The sequence below is a fragment of the Passer domesticus genome, chromosome 5 (genome assembly GCF_036417665.1).
Source record: "Passer domesticus isolate bPasDom1 chromosome 5, bPasDom1.hap1, whole genome shotgun sequence".
NCBI classification, from domain to species: domain Eukaryota; kingdom Metazoa; phylum Chordata; class Aves; order Passeriformes; family Passeridae; genus Passer; species Passer domesticus.
This window is the reverse complement of record NC_087478.1, coordinates 6441759-6468651: the sequence shown is the minus strand read 5'-3', so window position 1 is coordinate 6468651 and position 26893 is coordinate 6441759. Positions and strand designations below refer to the sequence as shown.

Genomic DNA, 26893 nt, shown 5'->3' with positions numbered 1-26893 from the left:
TTGAAGGGATTGAAAACTGCCCTTAAAGGGATTGAGAACCTCAGATGGGGCTGTCAATGACAAACCATCCTTGAGCAGGGAGGAAGGGAGCAGTTCTGCCTGCCCCGGACCGAGTCTGATTTTTCTCATTGATCTCAATGAGTCATTTTTTCTCAAGGATCTTCAGGCAAAATGAAAAGGAATGGTGTCAAGATTGGCAGGGGAGAGACTGTTACCAAGCCTGAGCCCACTCAGTGTGCTTCAGCAGAGTCAGAGGTAAAGACAAGCTGCTGAGGGCAGGGAGTGCCAGCCCTGCCTGCAGAGGGCTGAAATGTATCCCAGAGAGCAGCAAGCTGAGGATGAGAGCAGACCCACCATTCATCAAGAGCTTCCACTGTCAAAGCATCCAAAAAAGTCACTAGTGAGATCTGGATAAATTTAGAGGTGCGGGGAGAGATATGTAGGATGAAATGTGTATTACAGGGAAGAAGATTGTTATAATGCTGCATATAGATGTGATTTGGCATTTTTATGAGGTCAGTACAAAACAAAAGGACTTCAAATGGTTTTAAAATTAGAGGTAATGTCCTGCAGTAAGGGATCTGAAGTGCTTAATCTACGTAGTTCATCACAAGAAGATTGAGAGTCAACTTGATTAATATGTAAGCATCTCCAGGGGGAGAAAACACAAGATCCTTCTGTACTTTTTAATCAAGCAGACAAATGCATAAGAAGAGCTACCTTCTGGAAGCTGAACCCAAACAAACTCAAATTGGAAATAACGCACAGATTTTTAATAGGAGGCACGGCTGATTGTTGGAACAATCTGTCATGGCATGTGATGGACCCTTTGTCTATCAAGTGTTTCATGCCATAACTGGATACCATATGGAAGAAAAGCTCATGCCAAATACCTATTATCAGCCCCACCATCAGCCCAGCTGGGTGTATTTCAATGGTCTGTGAGGTCAGACCAACAAATCTAATTAAACCCCTTACTCTTAAACTCTGAGTGAAGATCAGTGGTGCCCTGCCATGAGTCCACACCATGAGGACTGGGGCATCCTGAAGCAGGAGCCCTGCCCACAGTGTAACCACTTCCAAGGAGTGCTTGCAGTCCATCACTTGGCAGATCTGATTGCACTTTACACTCACTTGCCAGATGTGGAAATAGCTCCCCAAAGGGCAAAACAGACCATAAATAAGCTTGTCTCATTTGCCCTTTGACTGCAAGTCTCCAGGGTCACATTCTGTCTTTTGGTACTGCAGTGGCCCTCCTGGTGATTTTGGTGGACTAGGATCAGTATTAGTTGGCAAATATCACTTCTACTAACTGACCATAACATTCTCACACTGCTTAACTCTCTGATGGTGGGGATCAGGGCAGTATTATCAGGAACAAAGATTGACAAACTGACTAGATCCTCACATGTAAATGACTAGTCAGGTTCTCCTGAGCTCTGAAACTTTCCTCTGGAGTGTTTTCTCATGTCAAGTATCTTTCAGATACTACCACACTGTGAGAGGAATCAAAATATTTGAGATTTCACCAGAAGATTAAGCAAAGCTGTATCAATATCCTGCATCCTCCAACACCAAACTATAACATATTCAATTTCTTTCCTCCCTTATGCAGCCCTGGCCATTCAGTCTTCCCTCTTTCTTCATTCAGCTTCCCATCCCACACCACTTGGACCACTACTTCTACCTCCATCAATCTTCTCAGCAGACTTTTTCCTCCAGGCATTTCTTACTTAACAATACATAAAACCATCTCAGGTCTTCTGTTTATTCTGTTGTCACTGAACATGTGCACATTCATGTGTATTCTTCTGTGTCTCCCTGGCTCTCAATAATTACGATTTAGAAAAAGAAAAAGACACAGGACTGGATTTGTCAGGTTGTACAACATCAGAAGGGTATAGCAATTGAGCAATTCTACACAAATCAATGAAAATACAAAGTAAAGATAATGTCAAACACTGGTTTTCCATCTCTCCCCTCTCCATTCCTGTGTTGTTCATCCAAAGCCCCACGATCTGGGATTCAGGTGATATGCTGCCATCTCCTGCAGGCAGTCAGGGATGAATTGTCCCAGCCTCCCATGGGCAGAGGTGGGAATATGAGGTTGGCAGCATCAGGCAGCTGTGTCTCAGAACAGCTGCTGTTTTCAGCAGACACATGCCACAAGCCTGGAGGGGAAGATGTGGCCAGGGACAAGCACATGGAGGCTTTTCAGTGATACCCTGGGGCACTGGGGTCCACACAACATGGAACCAAGGACCAACTAAAATACAGAATGAGGAGGGGGGGAAAAGAGGAAGACAAAGGATGAGAAGAAATCATTGCTTTATTATTAATGTTTCCTATAATCTTGCCAGCTTCAGAATGTCTTCTGTGAATAATTTATACAAGGCTTCTCCAATAGACTGTGAATAATTGATGTTCGTTTTCTTCAGTCATTATTTCCCAATGTGTTACCAGGAACTAGACTGAATCTTAATTAAAAAAAAAAAGTCTGTCTAGGCTGTTTAGTCTTGAAATGTGATCATACTAAAACCTCATATAACTTGGGGAAGAGTACCTTCTGTGAAAACCTTTGCATTTCATAAGAATACATAATTTTTTCTTTTATCCAAAAAATAATAAAATACAGCCAAGCTTTTTTCAGTTCACCTCTTTGCCCCAGCTGGCCTGGCACATAGAACACTCTTATTATCACTTTATTGCATCATTTGGACACTGAAACGTGTGGGTTTGGAATAGAAATAATCAATTCACAGCAGTGTGGTGTAGAGAGCAGGAATGCAGCGATCACCATGAGGTTAGGAAGCACTTTTGCTACCAGGGTCTCAACAGCCATCCCAGTGGAGATGGCAGGAAACAGATCTGGAGGTGAGTGAGCAGCTCTCCAGCCCCTACTGACTCCACCAGGCATATTTTGATCATCAACCGAAGTGGTTCTAGTGCCATTTGATGGTCTCTGCACACACACAGAGTCCTTGCCTCTCATCCCTCTACCAAGCCACAACAAACCTCAAGGTCTTGCCAGCTGCTTCCCTCTTGAAAGGGAAATTAGTGACTCAGAGGAATTTCTTTTTGATTTTTTAATTACGTTGTGTATACAACCAATGTGAAGAATTCATCAAAAGACACTAAGGCCAACCTTTCCCCTCATAAACTCAGTACACACATCAACACGCAGTTCCCAGTAACTCTTCCCCAGAGAAGAGAATTAAATTCTGAGGGTTCAGTGCAAACTTCTTCAGCTTTTTAACTATTTACCTATTTTGTTTTGAATCTCTGCTTCAAAAAGCCAACAATGTGACTCATTCTGCAAAGACAGTTTTGCTCATGCAGAGAGTAAAGATTCTGGAAAAAATACTTGTAAAAACAGGGTATCTCACATGGAAATGCCATGAAGTCTAACATCAAGCTTCAGCTCAGATGATAAGCCTAATAGCATCAATAAGACTCACACACCTGGCTGGAGTCAGGAACACAAATTAGCAGGGAAGCTCTAAGAGGAACAGGAATAAACACCTGCTCGAGTGCTTTGCTAAATCACAGCCTTTCAACAGCAACTCTCCAACTGTGCTGTGCACACCCCTGCTAGCTGAACAGCTTTGCTCCATGGCAGCCCTGCACTAATATGTGTGTGCACACAAAATTTGCAGATGCCCACTGACTTTAGGGGATTTATGAGCAGGCCCAGTTCTTACCTGCTTGGGATATCCAACTTTACCAAAGACTGAGAGAACATCAAACTCAAAACCTTCATTTAGGTTTTCTGTTATGAAAGAAAAATGCTAAAACTCCTGCTGATTACTTAAATTGCCCTAAAGTGTTATGAAGTGTACAGCCTTAAAAAGGTCATTTTGCCTAATTGAGTCTGCAATTAGCAGGAAGATCTGAATCTCCTCCTGTGGTATCCTGGGAGCAGATTACACAACTTAGAATACACAACGAACACAGCTCAGTAGAATAAATCAGATCAAATTCTGCTCTCAGACTCCACTAAAGCCCATTGTAATTGAGGACAGTCTAATTTCTGAAGCTGGTGGAGCTTTTCACATTTCTCATTTGGTACAGGCTCACACAACTCCAAAACTGAAGCACATTTCTGATTTCAAAGAAGTTGCTCCCACCTTAGTGGCACCAGGTGAAGATACACTTTGCTAAGCAGAGCCACAGAATCATTAAGGTTGGAAAAGACCCCTAAAAGCATCAAGTCCAACCATTAATCCAACACTGCAACTCCACCAATAAACCATGTCCCCAGGTGCCACATCTACATGGTTTTTCAACACTTGCAAGGATGGTGATTCCACCACCTCCCTGGGCATGCTGTTCCAATTATATGATCAAGGTCTTCTATATTATCAACTTTTTTTTTGTCTCTTTTCTTAAGAAATCTTCCTGATTACAACTGGCATTTTGATGCTGACTATAATAATGACCCTATCAGCACTTTTTCGTCTTGAACACAGCAAATCCAACTCCTTTAAAAATGCTCTATTATTTTCACTATAATTTCTTTATTATGCTCACAGCAGTACAAAATGAGCAGACATTTATGAGATAAGGTACAACCTATTCTTGCCTTGGATGGGAAAAAATAACTAATATTCTGTGGAATAAGAGAGTTAATATTTTAAAGGAATATTAGGTCAAAATGTGAACTTTAAGCTCTTTTCGGGCAACAATTCTGCTGAGATGAGAGTATCAGTGCACCTGGGCACACCCTGAACCAGGTAATTGGGCTGTACTAGGGAGGGAGGGAGGGAGGGAGGAAGGAAGGAAGGGAGGGAGGAAGGAAGGAAGGAAGGAAGGAAGGAAGGAAGGAAGGAAGGAAGGAAGGAAGGAAGGAAGGAAGGAAGGAAGGAAGGAAGGAAGGAAGGAAGGAAGGAAGGAAGGAAGGAAGGAAGGAAGGAAGGAAGGAAGGAAGGAAGGAAGGAAGGAAGGAAGGAAGGAAGGCTCCAAATTCAGACTCTGGAGTGTAAAACATGCAGCATATGGTCAGGCTGGCAGAAGAATCTGATGGTGGCCACAAAAACAGACTGCAGTGCAGTGTCAGCAGGAGCACCATGCCAAGTACTGCTCCCACTGCCAAATCCCAAAAAAGTCCCTATTAAACACTGCCTACAGGCCCACACCAAAACAAAGGGCTCCCAGAGATCCCAGCCATAAGGGGGTGCAGGAAAGGGCTTAGCCCTAAACAAGCTGCTCCCTTTATTGGACTGCCATCAATATTTTTCCATTTTAAAAGCCAAGCAACTGCCCTGATGGCAGTGATCCTTATCAGCTAAACTCCCTTCCTGCTATCAGACTCATGAAGGGATCAGATCGAGATCTGTGGTAATTAAAAATGAAGGAGATCAAATTAGTAAAGCATGTTCCCAACTGTCAGGAGTGACTCAGAGATCTGGATTCTGCTGAAGGAGGCTCTCTGTCTGCCACTCCCCCCTCCATGTATGTACCCGACCTCCAGAACAGTACTGGGAAGATGCCCAGAGGGGATACCTTAAATGGGAAGCACAGGAGAGCCAGAATAGCTCTAGGAATAATAAATATTACCTTTCCCCTGGCCAAAATCTTTCTGGACTTTTAATGCATCTCTTCACAGGAAGCCTTGCAACCATGATGTGGCAGCATCAAAAATGTGACTCAGCTCTGAACAAACAGAAACCTGAGAGAGGTGCCCAAGCAGTCTGGTGTGGCCATGACACAGGGGACACAGGTGTGGCCAGCCCCACAGGGTGACCACTGAGGTACCACACCACACTGAATGGGAAAACACAGGCTGCAGGGTCTGAAAGTGGTGATGATGAAAGTGGTGACTGCAGCCCCATAGAGCAAGGAGAACAGAATAAAAATAGAGGGGAGTGAAATACAGAACAGGGCACGCTGCAACTGCAGAGCTGCTACTGCAGCTTCCCTCACATATCTGGGTCACTGCATAGCAGGACCTCCTACAGCACCACAAAAATCTCTCATGTGAGCCTCCTCCTTCCTTCCCACCTGCCACCTACATGGGAGAGATGTGGAGGCAGGAGGGTTGCAGGAGGGGAAGGTGGATCATTGTGCTGCTCTGTGCTCATGGAAAGAAAAAAACATAAAAATCCTTCTCCTAGTAATCAGGTCATAAGGCAGTCAAAATATGACAGCCCTGTCTACTATGCACCCCATGACTGTTTTTCAGAGGACACTGTCTTCTCTGCAGGTAAGCTGTGCTGATGAAGTTTCTGAAGCCTCAAAAACAGGGTAGAATCCTGGCAGGTTTCAGAGCCTACAGCAGTTTCAGGGAATGCTAAGGCTGTGCTCAGCAGGACACAGTCAGCTGTGATTTGCAGGTCACTGTGTGCTTCAAAATGCAGCAGAGCTCAGAGACATCCAACCTAATTTTAAATGGTTTCATTCAAATGAAAAGCAGTAAAACACAACATCCTGAAAATGAGCACATCTCAGGACACTGACTGAGCTCTGATGCCACAGTTCAATTGCTCCAGATATGGGAAGCACCTGAGCTAACCCAATTTTAGCAGTCTCAAGTCTTTCCACTCCACTGGAGGCCACAGTCTAGACATATTTACAAAGCAGGAGACATTTAACATATTGTTATGCCATCTTTCAAATTTCTAGTTCAGGCACAATTTAAAGAGAGCGACTGCTGAGCATTTGGAAGAAGGAGAGGTTGGCACAGTATTCTCAGGATTCAAAATTAATGACAGCCTGCACATCACTTCTCTTTTCAGGGAGCAGTAAAGATCAGTGCCAGATACACTCATGCAGCAGCATTTCTGAGCAGATGAAAACAACTGCAAACATTGTGAAGTCAGCAGTGATGGCAGATGTGTTCAAAAAAAATCACTTTCTCATACAGATTCCCTCATACCATTGTGTCAAATGAGGGCTCTACCAACCTCAAGGAAACAATAAAAAAAGAGCCCTAAGAGCTCATGCTGCTTCACAACTGCAACTGCTATACAAGTGCAACCCTCTCTTAAAAGCAGAGACATAGTTGGCCACAGAGTACCTCAGGACTAATAGATGCTGAACAAAATTTCTGAAGATAGCAGACCTCTGGAAAGAGGAAACTGGAAGCTGGAAATTGTCCTACCCACAGTGATTTTATTGTAAGCCCTGATTCTGCAAGTTGAAGGACCAAAGAGAAACCCAAGGGGACTCCAGGATTCTACCAAATGCCAAAACAAGCCCCAGTTCCTATGTCCTGGCATAGGGTAGATGCCAGATGTAAGAGAAGATGTAAGAGAATCTTACATCTGCAAGATGTAAGAGAATTGGGATAAATTTGTGGAATGCCCAGAAAGACTCAGCTCAGAGAATATGGCATAGTTCTAGCATTTCTTGATAGACTTTGGGATAAAACAGCACCAAGCCTAAGAGAGAAGGAGGGCATCTCAAAGAGCTATTAATGTGAGTTGTGTACAGCCCCTGGCAAAGCCTGCAGCACAAATCTCACTCTGCACACAATCCACAAAGAACACAACTTGTAGAAGCCTCAGATACAGAACCTTTTGTTTTCCTTAGGCTGCAGAAATTCATGTTTTTAGTGTAAGATGTCCTTGGTACAGCTGCTGTATTGTCAGATGAGACAGAAGCCACCAGCTTAGAGAATACAAGACAGCAAGGAGATATCTGTCAGCATCTTCAACACAACTCATCATCAACAACAGATCTCCATGTGCAAATTCTAGAGATTTGTGGGGCAGTCACTTCTCAAAAGCTGCCTCTCCCAGTTTATCCCACTGGAGAATGGACTGTCAGCCAAACTCTATGCTGGTTAAAATATTTTACAGCAAAAACCACTATGTTAACCAAGCTGAATGTGAAAGGTGTTCCCTACAGATTCCTACAGTGACCGACTGCTGTTGACAGATTCATGTTTTCAGGCTGAAAGATTGGTTGTTCTTTAAGCAAAAGGCAAAAGACTAAGAGATGAGAAAACCTAAAATTACTTTTGCCACCAGAACATAGCCAGACAGCCCCTGCTGCCAGTTAATTTACTACAGACAGAAAAAAAAGATAGAACTCCAAGAGCCCAGGGAGATGGGATCTGAGGGATTCAGCAAAAAAGTAAAATATCTGATTCTTCTCAAGCCAGCTGAATTGCTGTGGGATTTGACAGCAACACTACAAGGAGATGAGTTTTCCAGTGTATTTAACCGAATCCTGCATTTTGGTGTATAATATCAGAGCTCATCTGCTGGGAAAAGTTTTCACCTTGTCTAGCAGGGGCCAGATATTGAAAAGCCAGATTCATCTATTGTTATAAACCAGCTGAATTCTCATTGGAATTGATTTAAGACCAGAAACAGGCACAAACAATAGAAGACGAAGAGGGAAGTGAACCATTTGTCAAAACCTGTAGCAGAAAGTTGAGGATAGTGTAATGTTGCTGGACTTAGACCATTTATCACAAGATTTCAGAAGAAATAATGTACGTCACAAAAAAATAGTTATACCTATGTCCTCTAGGGTACACCAAAAGTGGTTGTGCAGCAGAAGAAATAAAACTATCTGCTCCTTTATAGTGCAGGCAGCAAAAAGTGATAGGCTTGAAGTATTACAAGGGAGATTCAACAGCAGAAAAATCTTTAACAGGAGGGAAAATGAAAAGAGCTAAATATATGAGCAAATATCTGGAGAGCTTCTGGGCTCTTCATCACAAGAGGTACCTGAAAACAGTCCAGCCAAACATCAGCCATGAATGACAGTCATTTCTACTACAGGTATTTGGGCTGGAGGCTGAATTATGGGATCACCTGAGGTGCTTCTCAGGTCTGTATTTCTGTAATTGAAAAAGCACATTTTAAGGATATACAGAGACTCCACATTTAAAACCCTGAAAACTAAATCCAAATACCAGGAATGACACATTCTCAAATGATGCTTGCAAGCAGTCAGAAACCTTCCAGTGATGAACACTGCTACAGAAAACATTTATGTACCTCACACTGGAACATAGAGAAATGAAAATAAACCTTAGAGGAGCAGAGTCAGAAGTGAGTAAATCTGACATCTGCAGCAACAGAACTGAAAAGACATAGCCATTGTTCATCCTGTTTGTCAGATACAATAATTTATACCCCCTGGTATAAATTACTGATAGGATCTTTTGTGGAGAGAATTACTAGAGCAAGGAAGTGTGATGGGAAAGAACATTCAGACAGGGAAGCTACAAAACAGTGAGGGATGTGTTTGCAGAACAGCAGTTTGTTTATATCCCCCAGATGCAAAGAAGTGTTTCAACATTAAAAAAAATGCAGAATCAAGTCATATGAAAATGCTCCAAGTTGTTAAAAAATAAATGCATAAATAAATAAAATGCAGGAGCTTCATCATAAAAATAACTCAGGTAAATAAGACATTTACCATTCCTTATGCATTCAGCTTATGAATTAGCTAAATAATGGAAATAATGAGAATGTGGACACTATGCAAATATAGCTTGACCACTGGTGGTCACTATTTTGGCCAATACAGCTGTAAATGACTGGAGAGCTGCAGAACTGGAAAGCAGGGCAGCTCAAGACAAGCAACCACAGCTCTTCAGGGGGTGCTGTCAGGGATGTGCCTTGTCTGTGAATCAGCATGAAAGGGCACCTGCAGCAGACAGTGACTTTCATGGATACACTGCAAAGACAATCCCTGCTCCACATCTCCAGGAGACAGAAAGCTGGGCTGGAGGGGAAGGACAACTCAGGGAAACTCGGGACATCAGTGACAGCCCTACAGATGTAAACAGCACAAAAAGCCAGTAACAGTGTGTAAAATGAGAAGTCACAACATACTGCATTCCTTCCCTCTCACGGGGTCAGGTAGTCCAGAGCACTCCACTGACGGGTTCGGGACAGCCACCCTCCACCTGGAGCCACTGCTGTCGCACTCCGTGTACTCGAAGTGGTAATCTGTCTGCAAGCAATTACAAAGAGTTTCAGTTTCATCACAACATTTGCATATTAAGCTCATTAATCAAGACTGGGATTAGCAAGCCCAGTTGTAATTAAAGCAGAGAGGAAGTGGCTGGCGTGGAACACCCTGTGCAGCTTTGATGATTGCCCTGCATCACCACAGAGCCAGCGCGGCTCTCGTCAGATGCTGTGCTGCACAAATGCTAGGGCAGAAGGTGGGATTTGCAAAAGCACTTGATAGAAAGGAGGCAGATTCCACTAGAATTTTTTTCCCAGTCTCTTAGAGCAGGATTGATGGAAAATTTCTGTCCATCACAGTATCTGATCTACAGCAGCCAAGCAGGCTTCGTCTTTGATCACTGGAGCAAGCCATACTTGAGCACAAGTCATCCCATGATATGGATGTGTAAGATGGATGGAATGATTCCTCCTGCAAGTGCCTTTCCCTCTTTGTCAGTTTCAGAGGAATGCCAGGAAAATTAGGGCAGATAACCCCAGTACTGGGATACCTGAATATGTCATCCAGGGTCAGCTCTGAGGAGTACCTCAAGGCAAAATTGTGGTGTGAAGGGAGATCAGTCCCATTGTCTCTGGGGCTGAGATAAGCCCTGGGCAGACTCAGTGAAAAATAGTAAGAAACTTCCTAGCATTAGCTAGGAAAGAATATTAGCTATTTGTCTTATTAATAGTATTGATTCATATCCCACATAGAATGTAGACTCACATTTAATTACATTTTTAATTTTGTGTTTATGGCTCTGTTTTCAAATTCATAGCCCAGAAGTTTATGATTAAAATAAAGCTCAGCAACATCTCATTTTTCAACCAGTTTGGGTGGAACTGGCAGAATTGGTGAATTACCTTCTTCAGAGGGAAGAGACCCATGTTCAAATGACATGGCCTGGCAAGCTCCATAAGATGGTTCCATAAAGCCAAACCACCTCCAGCTCCCTTTGCAGTTAATTAAGGTAAAACATTGATCACGTGCCCACCTGGGGACAAGGGGATAAGGAGGGGACAAGGAGATAACACATCCTAGAAACACTTCTTTCTCCCCACTGGCTACAGAGGAAAACTAGCCAGTTAATTTGGACGGAGTTCTCTCCATTTCCTCAGGGGAACCCCACCTCCAACACTGCACATCCCTTCCGGTCCACGAAAGCACCACCAAAAAGCATGGTAACGAGGAAAATTTAGCCACAGGCTTGATGTTTGAGAAGCTTTGGGGCAGCCTGGTGTGGTGATCCATAAAGTCTGGCGGGCTCCTTTCAATTTATCTGTCTTCTGCAGGCAGGACTGGCCAAGAACCAAGGAGGGGAGGCAGTGGCTGTGTCTGCAGCCCAAGGCACAAACACAAGAGCTCTTCAACTGCTGCAGCTCACTCTCACTACAGCAAACCCCAGCAGAAACCTGCCTCCCTGCCATGGCTGCAGACATCAGGCCCTTATTCTGCTGCCCTAGGAGGAGATACTCTGTGCACACAGGGATTATTTGGGGGGCAATCTTCTCCTGTTCCTTTCTTTGCAACTGACATTGTACATGATGGAGCAGAAGAAGGGGGAGCAGTGGGTAAGGGTTGATCCATGCTGGCTCTGATATAGATTAGTTAATTCCTGCAAATATTCAGCTGACTCACATGGAGAAGCCTTGCAATTCTCCTCATTTGCTTGCAGAAAAACAAACAATACTGAGTTTAATACTTCTCCTACTGTTACCATAGCTCTCCAGAGATATTCAAATGTTAATAAAGTTCTACCTAAACATCATCAAAGCCTTTGCTATTTTGCATCCAGGTGCAAATAATAATCTGATTTCTCTGGAATTAATATTTTCATGGCTGAATAATTATCTTTGCAGCTCAATCAATGGTTTAGAATTCTAACTCACAGCACAGTGGAAAGGAAAACTATTTGTCTCAAAAAAACCAAACCCAAATCAACAGACAAAATATGATATAACACACTGCAAACTCTACAAATATACTCAATTATAATATGTATTTTCCCCTTTTCATCTCATTATGCAATCTTTCAGGAATACTTTAAAAAATATTCCTGAATCATCTCAGTATGAAATCTGCCATAAGGCAACCAGAATACACAAATGTAGTAGATTCATCTCCTAGTTCATATGACATAAGAAAAAAATGTATCTATTAAATTAAATATGCAAGACTGGAGTGAAGCAAAGAGAAGGATATTCAAGTGCACTGACTCTGACTCCCTTTCAGATCCATTTTCTATTTAATATCAGATTTTTAAAAAATAAAAGTGAGCAGTTTGGTGTCAACAATCCAGGCTGCTCTCATAGCCACCCTCTCAAAGCACACTTCAGTGACGTTGAGCCAGCAATGCAATCCCTCTGCAGCCAAAGCAGCTCCCAAAAGTGGGGCAGCTGTGAGGGACACATCATGCAGTGCAGAACCATCCCTTCTAATGGCTGGATAACAACAGGGATTCAAAATTCAGGACACTAACAAAAATTATAAAGAATAAAAGGCTTCTGCTCTCCTTCCATATTCAGGCAGATGAGTCAAGTTTTCATTCCCTCCATGGAAAACTCTCAGGCTTTAACCTGTCAGGTGAGGTTCCTGGAGAGATGGACCCAACACATGTCACTCTGATCACTCCATCCCTGTGTGCAGCTGTGTCCTCAGAGGAGCCACAAGACTCAAAAGTTTGTACAGCAGAACAAGAGTTCTGTGTGGTCTCTTTCCATTACTTTTCCCTGTACTATGCTCAGTTCCCTTGTGGATGAGTGGTTGGGGTGGGGTTTTTGTTCATTTCTTTTCTATCTGACTTTCAACTCAGCTTTGTGTCTGAAAAACCCATATGGACATGGCATTTATCTGGTAAGTGACTGTATTGAGGACTCTTCAAATTAACTTTTGCCTTTGGTTGTGCACACATGCCTAGCTCCAAAAATCTCTGCCAGCTACCAATGCTACTCTCATAGAATCAGAGAACCACAGAATGGTCTAGGTTGGAACATTAAAATCATCTAGTTCCAACCTTCCTGCAAAAAAAAAAAATTGCCCAGAGAAACTGTAGATACCTCATCTATAAAAGTGTTTGAGGCCAGGTTGGATGGGTCTTTGAGCAACCTGGGATAGTGGAAGATGTCCCTGCCCGTGGCACAGGGTTTGGCATGAGATCTTTAAGGTGCCCTCCCAACACAAACCATTCTGTGATTCAATGATTCTATGAAACAAACATTGAGGGCCCAGCTGTATCCATCTTTTATTACCATAAATAGAACACAGAATTATTACAGAATGTATTATTACAGAATACATTTGTGCTGCCTTACAGGCATGGCAGCAGCTCACAACTTCAGCTTTAAATTCACCAGCCTGGCTCCTTATGGTGGGTGAATGTAACTGCAGGAACCTGTGGTTCAGCCACATGATCCAGCACCTCAAACTGCTTCAGCAGCCTTGGTGATGTCCTCAGCCCCCAGCACAGCTCAGGTCCATCCCTGTGAGCTGGAAGCACAGCTTGGCTGCAGCACCCACAGCTTCCATCACACACAAAGTTTGCAGGAAAGTTTACTGGAAATTGCCCATTAATGCTGCTTACAGGGCTCAGAGCCTCTAATCTGCCTCAGGAATTTGAACTTCCAAATATAGAAGGCTGACCATGGAGCCAGCACAGCACCATGGGACACTTACAACACCTTTGCTTCTCATGGAAAAATGCCATTATTTTGGGATTTCCTTACAGAATGGCTTATATTGAAAGGAACATTAAAGATTGTATACTTTCAACCCCATGACAGAAAAATTTCTTCACCCTCCAGTTCTCTGAAGTGAATTTCATGGCAAATCCATTGCCAGATGTTGTCTGTTGCCAGCTCCTACTCTGGCTTTGCTTTCAATATTTTTTCCCACTATCATCCACTCATACAGTAACTTTACATTTGGCCACAGGCCTGTTTTCGTTTTAACTGTAATTCTGACTCTGTTTTATTACTTTTCTGCACTTGGCGTTCATCTTCTAAATACGTCCCTCCTCCAGTTCAACTATAATTTCCTATAGCATTTCTTATTTTATTGATCATAATTCCTAGGGTTTGGTAAAACAGGTTTGAATACCAGACCCAAAGAGAAAGTTCCTATTGGTAAGTGTCTCTCAGGAAAATATTAACAACATCCCAAACAGGGTTAAACTTGGAAAAAATGCAATTTTCTAAATGGAAAATTGATGCTGTTCCAAGAAACTGCTCAGGATCTATGTGTAGTCCTCCGCATTAAATTTCAAATGAAAGGTTAATAGTAACCTGAAAAATGCTACCAAAAATAGGCATCTGCGTTTGCTTTACCCTGTGCTGAATTTTGCTTTATTGTTCTTGGGGAATTAGTGAAATCACATCAGCAGCACCATGCAAAGCTGCAATGAGAAACTCTCTGACCTACACATGCTCCCTTTGAAGGACACCCTGCACAAAAAAGAAGCCCTTGTGCATGCACATGACGTCAAAGAGATGGTGCACTGGTCACAGCTCTGCCAGGGGGAGGAGAACACGACAGAATGTTTCCAGCATCCCATGCTCAAAACCCATCAATATGGGATTGATGGTGTGGGCCTGGCACCCTCGCACTCATCCTGTGCCAAGCTCCAGCTGAGATCTGGCTCCCTTGGGGCACCCACACCTCCTGCCCTGCAGCCCTTCCCCAGCTCCCAGCCCACCAGGAGCTGGCTGAGCAATCTGCAGCAAGGTGTGTCCCACCCTGTGTCCCCTGCAGCCCCACTGCCCCCATCTCACACAATTCCTGTCTTCACTTTAAGTGGCACCAAGTGTCCCTCCGTGCCCAGCTCCCCAGGCCCAGTGCATGTAATGTCAGATGTCTCCAGACCTCTACATCTGAGCTAGACATCTCACAAGAGTTGACTGACACAGGCATTTCCAGGGAACAGATCCCCTGTCTTAAAATAAAAGCCTATTTCAGGGTATTTCTGAAACTCTACAAGTATTGTTTTCTTCTCCACTGACTGGAGAGCTTTCTTCCAGACAACCCGTGTAGCAATGAGCTTTCTCCATGACAAAGAGTGAGCTTTCTCCATGACAAAGAGCAACACCCTCTTCATGCCCTTCCTATTTTTCTGCACCAATTTCTTCCTTCCTGCCTTTCACATAGATGGGAGATGCCTTATAATCCTTCCACTTAATTAGAAACAAAGAGCAGAGAAGGCACAAGCCCTTACAACCAGTTCCCAATGCACTGAACCCTCAGTCTGGGCAGAAAATACTGGATGAAGCCCAGGAGCAAAGACCATTTGTCATATCTGCTATGAAACATGATAGCAAAAGTCCCCTGCAATTTAACAGCTTGCTCTACTCCTGTTGTTTTCCAACCACAGACATCACTGAGTCAAATAAAAAACAAACGAACAAAAAAAAAATCCACAAAAACCTCCTCCAAAAACAAACAAAAAAAAAAAAAAAAAAAAAAAAACCAAAAAAAACCCCAAAGAAAATAAAAGAAAAAAAATAAGTAAAAAACTCTTCTATGCTACCTGGCCAATATTACTAACCAAAAACTCTCAAGAGGTTGCTACTCCTTCCCTGAACATGGACTTGTTCCACTGATACTTTTGCTTAACCCGATTAACTGCACACAATGCTATTAAAAGATACTACTTGCCAAAAGGGGCAGCCATAATCTTTAAAGACCTCTGTGCTGTCTATATTTACATGTACAATAGGGATTAGTTGTGTATTTATGAAAAAAAAAAAAACCCTCAACCCTCCTCAGAAATAAAAGCCAGTTTTAAGGAAAGAATGGCTACAGGCAGAGATAAGAAGGGATCCCAACTTCCCTGAGCACTGCTGTGATTCCCCCCAGACAAATCTCAATGAAAATGAGTCAACATTTTCACTTCCCTGCTACACCAAGAAATGTCACCCAAAAAAAGAGCAGATGCAGAGACATGGCATTCTCCCTGCATGGCTGTTTCCCAAGTCTGGCATCCACAGCATTAGCACACTGAGGGGAAATGCTTTCAACACTCTGAGACTGCTCCAGAGCTTTCAAGGGCTGCTTATCAGTCACTCCTAATTCAGGCTTTGAAAAGGAGAAGCTAGTTCCCATTTCTTGTTAGTTTTGAGCTTCTAGCCCTTCCTCCTCTTTTACCACGCTCATTATTTGTAATTCTATCCCAAATATCCCTGCTGCTCCTTTGTGCTCCTATCACCCAGCCCATGAGGAAGCAACAGACCCTTGAGTCAGAAGAGCTGTCACATCTCTCCTCCAGACCTAATGCCCAGCTCTACACCTCCCCAACATGAGTACATTCCTCTTTAATCTCCTTTGAAATTACATATATCAGTGATTTTCAGCTGAAAATTTGAGCCAGGTTTTCAATCATTCCTAAATCCCCAAATTCCTAAAGACATTTATGTGTGTTCCGCCACATTTCTCTTTTCTGGACCCCTAATTCATTTGAGGCTGTTTTGGCAGTAAGAATCCCAGACCTAATTGCATTACTTAGAACTGCACAAGGCAGCTGCATATATTCAGACTTTCTCAAAATCAGGCTATTTGCATCTTGAATCTAATTCATGCACCAGGTTTCAATCACCAGAAGCTGAGGTTGGAACACTGCCAAAGCCATCTGCAAATTAGAGATGAACTGAAGAGGTTTACTGAATGAAAGCCAGAATTCAGCAAAAATATATCATCAATATTTGCAAGGAATCAGAATAAATGACATTTTACTAAGTTTTTATATCACCTATTTAAATGTAAACCAGAATTCTAACCCAAACGTGTTAAAATAAATGTCCAGTCCTAGGCCAGTGAGCAGAGTAACCTACAGTGAACAGATGTCTGCAGAATGATGGGTGAAGTTCAGAGAGCCATGAGCAGCTCAGTCAGCAGGAGGAAGACAGAGACAGCCCTTAGCAATGTTTACAAACAGCAAGTGATAAAAAAGTGTTTGGATGAGTATAGTGTCCCACTGGAAATGAAAAAGGCATTGAGCTCTCACACCAACCAGGTCAAAGGACTTCCTTTGCTCTTGGTGAACCTGATGCAGCATGGCATGAAGCTCACCAGAGAGATAACCAGGAGGTGGTTCCAGCATATCCCAGATGTTCAGAGTAGGACACAGGAACTGCACCCCTTTCTCCCTCCACAGCTGCAGAGTTTGGACAGACTCGTTTCCACACAAGTACCTGAGGTTAGATGGGACAAGTCCTTGCTGCTCCTTCCTGCTGCAGCCAGCTGTCACCTGCTGGACATTCAGAATGTGTTGGTGCAGCCCCTGTCACCTCTCAACTCCCAGAGATGCTTGTCATAGAAATCATGTGCTGTTACTACAGCAGGGTTTTAAATTAAGACATTGCAGAGTTAGAAGGGCATTTCAGAAACCATTTAGTCCGTGTTCTTGCCCCCCACACCTAAACCATTCCTGACAGAAGTTTGCCTAACCTTTTAGAAACCTCCCAGTGACAGCTCTGCAGGGTGAGGCTCACAGTTATTGGCTCGATAAAACGATGCTAATGCACTCAGACCATTCATCAGGCAGCTAATGAAGCAGATATCATCAGCCAGGGAGCTGAGCAGAAGAGCTGGGAGAAATATCTAGGGGTGAAGGGTTTATTTGTTGAAAAGTGCAGCCCAAAAGATACCATTTCAGCATATAAAGAGATTCAGAGAGCATGGCTAGCCCCAAACGCTGGCTGCAACCCTCCAAGAAATCACATTTACTCTGCTATACATTTATATTTATTACATGATTTGTTGAAGATACTTTCTTAAGGACAGTGCATTCCCATATAACACAACATCAGCTGCAAGAAACTGCAGGGCTGTGCTCTGAACAGTTCTTATCTTGGCTGTCAGGCACCCTCCCTCTGGCTGGAATCAGTGGAGATTTCTCCAGACTCACAGGGCACCAGTCAAGTCAGAGACTGTCATCTTCTAGCAGAGATGGTGCTTTCTCACTCTGTCACTCCTTCAGACTTTGCCAAATCCCTTTCAGCAGCAGTCTAGTAATCACTAGGAGAGTTTTTATTATCATTACCTTATTTTTCTTTTCAGGGACCATTTTCAGTCTGAAAAGGTCAGGTCAGGCAGCAGCCTTTTGACTATGAGAAATTTATTTTTCTTTTAAATAAAACTCCACCAAAAAAGCTATGTGCAGCCCAACCCCAGCCATCTTTGAAAGTATCTAGGATTATTTATTTTTGCAACCCGCAGAAACAAGTAGCCTCTAGTAAAACACTGTCTCTTTCATCCAGGGCCCTATCTATTGCCCAGTTAAGTCAGTAAAAGATATCCATTCACTTCAAAGGACAACAGGATGAGCCATAGTTAACCAGCTCATGCACTCATCACCCTGATGTTGTTTAAATAACAGGCAATGGTCATTGCCATCCTTGCAAATGAAGCTCCAGAGAAGGCAAAATCCTTTCTCCCTTTTAAAATAATCCCACTGAATTTCAGGGAAGGAGATACCAAGCAGAAAATTCTACAGGATGGCACAAAATGACCCTCAGAAAGATTATTTTTCAGCCAAACAAACTGCATTTGCAGAGGCATATCCAGTGATGGCTTAATAGGCTAATAAGAAGTGTTGAGCAGTTTGCCTGCCCCAAACCACATTTTCCTTTTCCCTTGTGTCAGCACTACATCTATAAAGAACCTGATCCATCATAAAGTCATTTTTTTCTCCTAGTTTTCAGCAGAACAGCTCCATGCACACTGTGTCAGCACTGCTGTGGACACAGAAAGGAGTGGCAATGGATGGCCAAGGCAGAAAGATGGATAGAGAAAGAAAAGCATCAGTCAGGAACAGAACTGACCTACTGGTCACACATACTTAGACTGGATTAAATTGGTGGCAAAACTACTCCTTGATCCTGATGTCTTCTTTCCCAGCTTCTGCAGCTTTATTATTCAAGGGTTTGGGTCTCTCAGGCACCACAGAACATTTTAATGAATATGGAAATTAACACAGTCTCTAGGGATACACATCTCCAAAGCCACTCAACAGAATTTCCAAATGCATATTCTGGTTCTTAGCAACAAAGCCTTACAAATCTTCATCAAAGAGAGACTTTTTAATGACAGTCAGACCATAGAAAATTGGGAGTTAAGAGAATAAGCTTTGTGCTTTAACTGCATCTTTGGTGAAATGCTGATTCCTGTTTCAAAACCTCCTATCCCCACTTTACAAAAAGCAACTTGCAGGAAAGCCATCAAGAAGAAATTCTGCCATGATGATACACATTTGTATTGTATCTCAAGACCTAAAATATTATTTTCCTAAAGGAGAAAGGAGGAATTAAACCTCACACCCTGCTCCATCATCCCCCCCATAGCTTGACCTGGGTGATTTGGAGATGGGGGAGTGAGGGTGTAACACATCTCAGATACAGCATGAGATGGATGTAGCAAAGTGCACCTTGTAAAAATGGCAGGACAAATCAAATCCTTTGGCAAACAGGGCTGGGTCTCCTTTACAATGCACAGGAAGGTTATCATGGGCCAGAGGCTTAAGTCCTACTACTTCATCAGCTGCTGGCTTGCTTTTGGAGTCTCAGAGAAGTCTTCACTCACCTGCCTTTCAAGTATAATCTCATTAGGCACACCTGGAGATGATACATTTCTCCACAAATTATTCTGGGAACCAAACCACTTTATAGTGTCTTACCTAATGCCAAACACTGAGACAGGTCAGGAGTGGAATCCAGAAGCTGAGTCCTTAAACATATAATAACTGTCTTATCCACAGGCAAAGGGAAAAACCACAAAACATATTTGAATTTACTAATGCAATTCCACAGTATTTTTCCCACTGTGTGCATGGCTTCTGGGAAATTGAAAGCTTGGAGAACTTATTTTCTTTACATTTAAGACTCTGTAATAGGCCACTCACAAGTGCAACAAAGAAGACACTTCTACACAAGGAGAGAGCTTGTAAAAACAGCAGGTTAATAATATGTTCTTTATCTCTGGCAGGTCATTCCACATATAAGAACCACCAAAAGCACCTACCAGGAAGAGGGAATAAGAAGTGAAATAGTATGGCACAGAAAGCAGCAGAAGTTTCCCACTCGAGTTTCCTACCATCACATCCCTGTCATCATCTGTCCCAAGAAGACCCATCCCTAGGCTGAAGGGATACTCCCTGCAAGCATTGGCTTTTGGTTTCCACTGCTCAGGACTATGGAAAAGAGTGCTGGCTAGTATCTTTGGAGTATGTTTGGTTTAGAATAGGATGCCAGTCAAATTAGAGCAGTCCAAGCATCAGGAAAAACTTCAACTCAGGTGGGACGTGCTGCCAGGACTGGATTGAGGAGTTCCACCTTACCAGAAAACTTTTTATAATATCTATACCTGTATCTCCAAAATACTCCAAACTCCAAAAATGCCACCAAACTTTTTAGCTGAAAGTTTAAAAGTTAACTGTCTCAAGGGCAACACAACTTTCTCGGGTCACAAATAAATTTAAATGATGGTATAAAACTGTCTGGCTTGTTTCCAACAGAGAGGATAGAAGAGAAATGAGAGAGATGTCCAATACCCAGTGATTCCGCTGGGAGGAAAATCTGCTAGACGTGATCAATTAATTCATTGTAATGAAGAGCACTGTAACCTGCTATCAATCATTTTTGTCCTGTGCTTTGTATCACATGGATTTCTAATATATGCACATGCCAGGGGACCTGAAGGAATATTACTCAGTGTGTCTTTCAACTGGCTTTTTCAACTGTAATTCATGCAATTATTTGTTAACAAGTCGGGGATGTGTTAACAATCTGATGACATTTCATTTATGACTCTTGTCTAGGTAAAGCCTCCAAGGTGCACTAAATACAAGCAAATAAAAAAAGCAGTCACCTTTAATGAGTGTGTGGGCATGTACACACCTGCTTGTGCATTTTTGTATGCACACATAGCAACTCACACAAGGATAATTCCGTCATCATTTAACCCACAAGCTCCATCTCCCCTTGGCTGATAAAATTTGGTACAGCTCTGCTGCCTGCAGAGCCACACTGATTTACACCCACGGAGACTCTAGCTTCTTGTTTATCTTTTAACAGAATGACAAAAGGTTGTTAAAGTAACACACAGGTCTTGGGTGAAGTCTGGGGTACCCGACCCTTGCTCCATGAGACCCCCTGAATGTACACCCAGAACCAAAACATCTTGTCCCTGCTCTCGAACCCTTCCAGCAATGACAGCTAATTAGGTGCTGCAGAATTAACTTTCATCCCCCACCTGTGTGCTGGGGGTGACTAATTGCATTCACAGAATGAATCAGTTTGCAATTCTAAGTACACCAGTAAATCCCAGCATGGGATTTACCCAGTTTACCCAAGAACCCAGCAAATGGACAAGCATGAGAAGATGCCATAAGGATGGGATTGACCCCACCAGGACACAGATAACAAGGATGACAGAACAAGGGCTTGATGTCTTTCCCCACATTTGAACCAAAAACTGCTCTGAGAAAGAGCTCCTTTCATGAGAACATCTTGCTGCAGGTGGAGCACTGGGCACAAATGCTGCTCCCTTCCAGGGTCCCACCACAGCTCCTCAGGGTCTGTGGCAAGGCCATGTCAAGGTAATGCCCACAGTCCTCTGAAGGAAGATAGCAGCTAACTTCTGCCTTCTCTGCTTGCTAACACCCACTGCAATCTTGTGGCTAAATCCATGTCTGGATTTCCTCACGGGATTTGAAAAACCTATTTATTTTATCCCCTCCCTCCCCAGATGCTTTTAAGTTGTGTTACATATCACTGAAGTGCTGGTGCTCTGGGAGGAATATTAACATCAAATATAAATATAGGCATTACAACCAAAGCCATCTGTTCCTTTCTGTTGATTACAAATCTATTCTCCTCACCCAGAGCTACTCCAGCCTCATGATCTCTCCTGCAGCCTCTGTCTCTGCAGCACCCCAACAAACGTGCAAATACACAAGCTCCACTCCAATTAACCTCTACACAGGTTCAGACCAGCCACAAGGGATTGTCAGGAGTAAGGAAACAAGCATCTAGAGCTGGACAGAAAATATCCCCATGGACACTGAGAGGGAAGCACATCATGGGGGCTTTGCAGCTGCCCATTCGTAGCACCGTGAGTGCTTCAGTGCTTCACCTCAGTGGCTGGAGACAAATCTGTGGCTCTGTAAGATAAAAATCACAGTTCAGGAAAATCATATGTCGCTCTGAATCAGACCAATTGCCAGCAGACCACCCTAACCTGGCCTGAGACAAGAGCAGGTCTTTGAAGAGCAGATACAGATGCCCCAGAAATACAGGAGAAACAATACATAACTTGGGACAAAGCATGAAGGCATTCAGACCCACATGACAAACCAGGAACAACCAAAGGCTCTTCCCTTTCCTTTAAGGACTGTGACCTACAGCTCCAGCTAAAACAGCTGCAGTAATATTTCTCCACAAGCTCCACATAATCACTTTCTCCCCTTTCATTATTTCTATTTCCTATTTCTATGCAAAACTCCCACGGGAAAAGGTCACAAAAGATTTGGATGGAAATACCCTTCAGCAAGCGGAGCAGGAAACACAATTTACAGCCCTTTTCCTGGGGCAATGACAACCCTCTTCCCTCTCTCGTGACATCAGAGATTCCAATGAGAATTTTCCTTGTGTCCTTGCCAAGCCAGCCCAGCCTGATCCTTCCAGCAAGGAGCAGATTCCAGACTCCCCTCTTGTCCCAGTTCCCTTGGCCAGCCCTCAGGACGGCTGCGAGGTGCGGTCAAGCTGTTTGGAGCTGCCCCAGGCAGAAACAATAGCTCAGGAAAGCTGTTTGCTCCCTCAGTTCCTTTTCAGGTAGCGTGGAGAAATGGAGCCAAACAGAAGCTCAATCAATTGAGGCTGGAAATAGAAACAAGACCGTGCTGACTGCCACGACAGAGCACGGAAAGGGCTGCTGGGCTCGAGTGCACACAGAGCTGAAAGAGGTGTCATATTTGCTCCTGGGGCTGCAGGATTTGCATGTGACTCCCTCTGAGTTTATCAGCAGTTTCATTGCATAATGAAGTAAATAATCAGGGATTTACAGAACAGAAGGCTCAGGCTTGCTGCACTGCTCCAAGACAGATCCACAATCAGGCTCCACATCCCTGCCATGCAGTGGGGAGGGAGTTGCACACCCTAAGATCAAAATCTACAAGAACCAGCCAAAAGCACCAAAGGCAAAATTCAAAGCAAATTTGAAATTGCAAGAATAGAACTCACCTATGCCTCCCCGCAAAGCTGGAGCCAGTGTATGAGGGAAGACTACTCCCTACTCAAGTCAGTCTCCATTAAGCAAAAGTTCTCTCAGCATTCTGCAAGTTCAGCACATGATCTCTGAACCAGCTTCACTAGGCTTGCTGCAAATTCATGTCCAAAGCAGGATCTGTCTGCAGGGGTTCATATTCCTACCCTAACTGGAAAATCTGAAATTCTGAGGTAGTGGTGACACCGAGTGAAATGGGCAAGAACAGCCCTGATGTCCACATCTGCTCTGTAGTGCTCTTCTCAGCTCTAGATCTAAGATCTGAAATCAGAGTCTATAAAAAATCTGATAATTCAGTGTTTAATTTACATCTGCTTCCTTATGACACAGAAAACTGAAGAACAGCTTGGGCACCCTGGTGACTTTATCCTCAGAGCATCTTTCCAACACAGAACCACAAAATTGTTTGGATTGGAAACAACCTTAAAAATCATCTCCTTCCAACCTCCCTGCCATGGGCAGGGATGCCAAACACTAGACCAGGTTGCTTAAAGCCCCATCCCATCTGGTCTTGAACACTTTCAGTGAAAACAAGTGTTCTTATCCTAAATGTAATTCTGCCCAGGAGCTAAAAGCCAGCACATTTAGGTCTTTATTTGTAAAAGGTACAAAAGAGCTTTGCACTTGTTACAACAGCAGCTGAGCTCTTCAACAGCTTGGAATTATGTCCCAAGTGCTGTGGCAAGTGGCACACAAGAAGATATTATGCAGATCTCCTGAGGGTCAAAACACTGGATCAAACTCTTTGTTAAGAGCTTTCTAAATCTGTAGTGTTGATCCTGCCTGAGGGACTGCTGGAAGGGAGTTGCTTTTGCCGTGGGAGGAAATCTTGCAGCAGCCCTCGCCATGGCAATTCCAGACAGCACTTCTGCAGAGCTTCAAAAAGCAACCAAATAGGAACATTTAGCCCCACTTTTGCAATTCTGCAAAGCTTTCTCGATAATCCATCTATTTTCTTGCCAAGGAAAGCTCATCACACAAAGTCAGGGGCGCAGGGTTCTCCAGCCAATTAGGCAGGCAGCGCTGCTCAACGTGCCTCCACTGAGCAAGCAGGCTTCCCCTGAGCAGGCACCGGCGTGTGGGCTGCTGTGCCAGGCCACCAACACCATCCATCTTGTGTCAGACAGCCCCACGCAGCCAGCACAAGGTTAATGTAGTCAAGGTGCAAAAAAAAGAAGAAAAAAAGAATAATAATACACTGAAAGGCAATGTGCATATAGATCACCTAATTTTCAAATACTGCGAGCTCTGCATTTCTCAGGCTAGTGCTGGCACAGGCTCCCACAGCCTCCTCCCACCACTGACCACAGTGTGCTTTGTAAGCTCTGAGGTTTTAAGCAAGGTTCAACATTGAAGGAAGAGCAGTGGAAATTAAGAGATGATATAGGGGCATGACATGCTTGTATTTTGAAGTGGCAACCAAACATATTTTTAATTGGCTTTGAAAATCAGAATTAAGCACAGCGACAGCATAATTACATTTCCATTTTTCTCCACAAACTGTACCTATTTCAACAGTAGCAAATCTGCCCTGAATTAGGAGTCTGGAAGTTTGCTGTCCTCATTTAAAAGAGTCTAAATGTCTCTTCTGACCATCCAAGGAGAGAGGTGGGGCCTCCATAGGATGGTACATGTCATCCCAGAGGAGTCCCTGCCACCTGAGAGACTTTAAGCTGAAACCACTCAGGATGTCAAAGTCATTCACTCTGAAGGCTGGAAGGAAGGAGGGGAGGAGGGAGAAGAGTTTGAGTTGTGGGGTTTGCTCAGCTGAAAAGCAAAGGATATTTTATTCTGAAATACCCATGCAACAGGAGATAGTCTGCTTTCCAGCTAAAAGTGATCTTGTCAAAATGCATTAGAAAACATTCTCTTCAATGTGGAAGACTGCAAATCCCAACCAGGATAACATTTGCTTCTAAGGCAAAAAAAAAATGAAATAAAAAGGCACAAAACCTACCCAGTGGACATTTCCCCTCATTTGAAATAATGCAGATATCAATTTTTTTCAGGACTCAGAATACAACCACAGCACAACCCACAGAACCCAGCCAAAGCTTTATCACATCTGATGGAGACAACCTCAACACTAATTAATTGTAACACCCAGTGCAGAGATAACCCCAATCAATGTGTATTAAGGGTCTCCTGCAGCACTCAGGGAGACTCCAGGGATAAAGCAGCCCTGACAAAGCCACTCCATGCCTTCCTAACAAACTACCTTCCCTGTGCCTATCTCCCTGCAATGTCCTATAATATCTATTCACAACCTGTCGTACACCAAACAACTGGCTGCCTAATGCCATAATTCAGTGTTCATAAGGAAACATTGTAATTGTCTGCTCATCTCAACTACAGCAAATCAATACACAACTATGCACCACCAGGCACAGAGACAGAGAAATAATTATGAATCTTCCACCACTGGCTGAGTATTTCACACACATACAGACAGGCACAGGACCAGAGGCAGCAAATCTCAGTCACAGCCTTTCTACCCACCTGACAGCTCCAGCAGCACTGGAAAATCCGACACAAGGGATGACAAAGTCAGCGAGGCATTCTGGGGGTTTCCTGAAGAAAATAACCTGGGGGGGTCTGCAGGAAACCCCCAGTGAAGAATCCTGGGGATTTCCTGCAGAAGTAGTACCTTTACATCCATGGAATCCATAAAGAGCAGGAATTAACTGCTTAATCAAATCCCCAATGAGCAACTCCAGACTCCCTAACTCACAACTGCCTCCATGTCAGTCTCTTGTGAAGATCTGTGACCATTTTAAGCTGTTTTGCTTAAAACAGTTTCTGTAGGCTTTTACCTCCAGCCTCTACAAAAGCTTTCCAATTTAAAGGCTGAAAGATATTTTTAAAAATACATAAACACAAGTGGTAAGCAAAAAGTCACATGCTGGCAGGTTGTTTCAACAGGAATGAAGTTGCTTCCCGTTCATTCCTTCTTCTGTGTTGTCCTTTCCTGTGAGAGATGCCCGAGTGAAGCAAACTGCTACAGCCAAGTTTCATATCCCAGGAAGGAAAACTGTTCTCTCTGATGGAAAACCCTGAGAAGCAGTGAGCCACAGCTGCTCTGTCAGGAGCCATTGCAATGAAGGATTACCAGCACAGGCCATCTGCCCGAGTTTGGGGGTTTGCTTTGCTTTTTGTTTTGTTTTGTTTGTTTCTTTGTTTTGTTTTTTTTGGGGGGGGGGTTTTTTGGTTTTGTTTTGTTTTGTTTTGTTTTGTTTTGTTTTGTTTTGTTTTGTTTTGTTTTGTTTTGTTTTGTTTTGTTTTGTTTGTTTTTTACTGCGTGATGCTGCAGTAAATCAGGACAAAATTAAACCCAGGAGTGGCTGATCTCATTGGGGCTGAGTTGCCCCTGGAGCACCACTATCACCACTCCACCATCCAAGGATATTAAAATAAAAAACACCCCTGAACAATGATTCAGCATGATATGAACTGATTGGCCAGCGTTTCTTTGTTAAAAACAGAGTGCCAAACTGAAAGGGGAACTAAATCAATAGCCACAAGTCAGGCTACATTAATTCCAAATCCCTTTCACTGTGCAAATACATTACAGTGATTCACAGAGACAGCCTCAAAGAAACAAGCGCCTCTGTGTTATTACACAGCAAAATGTAAGGTGCTTGGGAGTCACGTGGGCAGGCAAATGATGGCATTGGGGATTTAATTGGCCCTTACAGATGAAAACACAAATGAGGAA

At 43.3% G+C, this 26893-nt stretch overlaps 1 protein-coding gene across 1 annotated transcript in view; it reads right to left on the bottom strand.

The window, feature by feature from the left end:
- Positions 1-26893, bottom strand: part of ELAPOR2 (endosome-lysosome associated apoptosis and autophagy regulator family member 2) — a 95861-nt gene that overhangs the window by 36985 nt on the left and 31983 nt on the right. The window contains exon 2 of the mRNA XM_064421842.1: positions 9795-9915. Within this exon, the coding sequence (XP_064277912.1) occupies positions 9795-9915 (121 nt within the window). The remainder of the gene's footprint in view (positions 1-9794; positions 9916-26893) is intronic.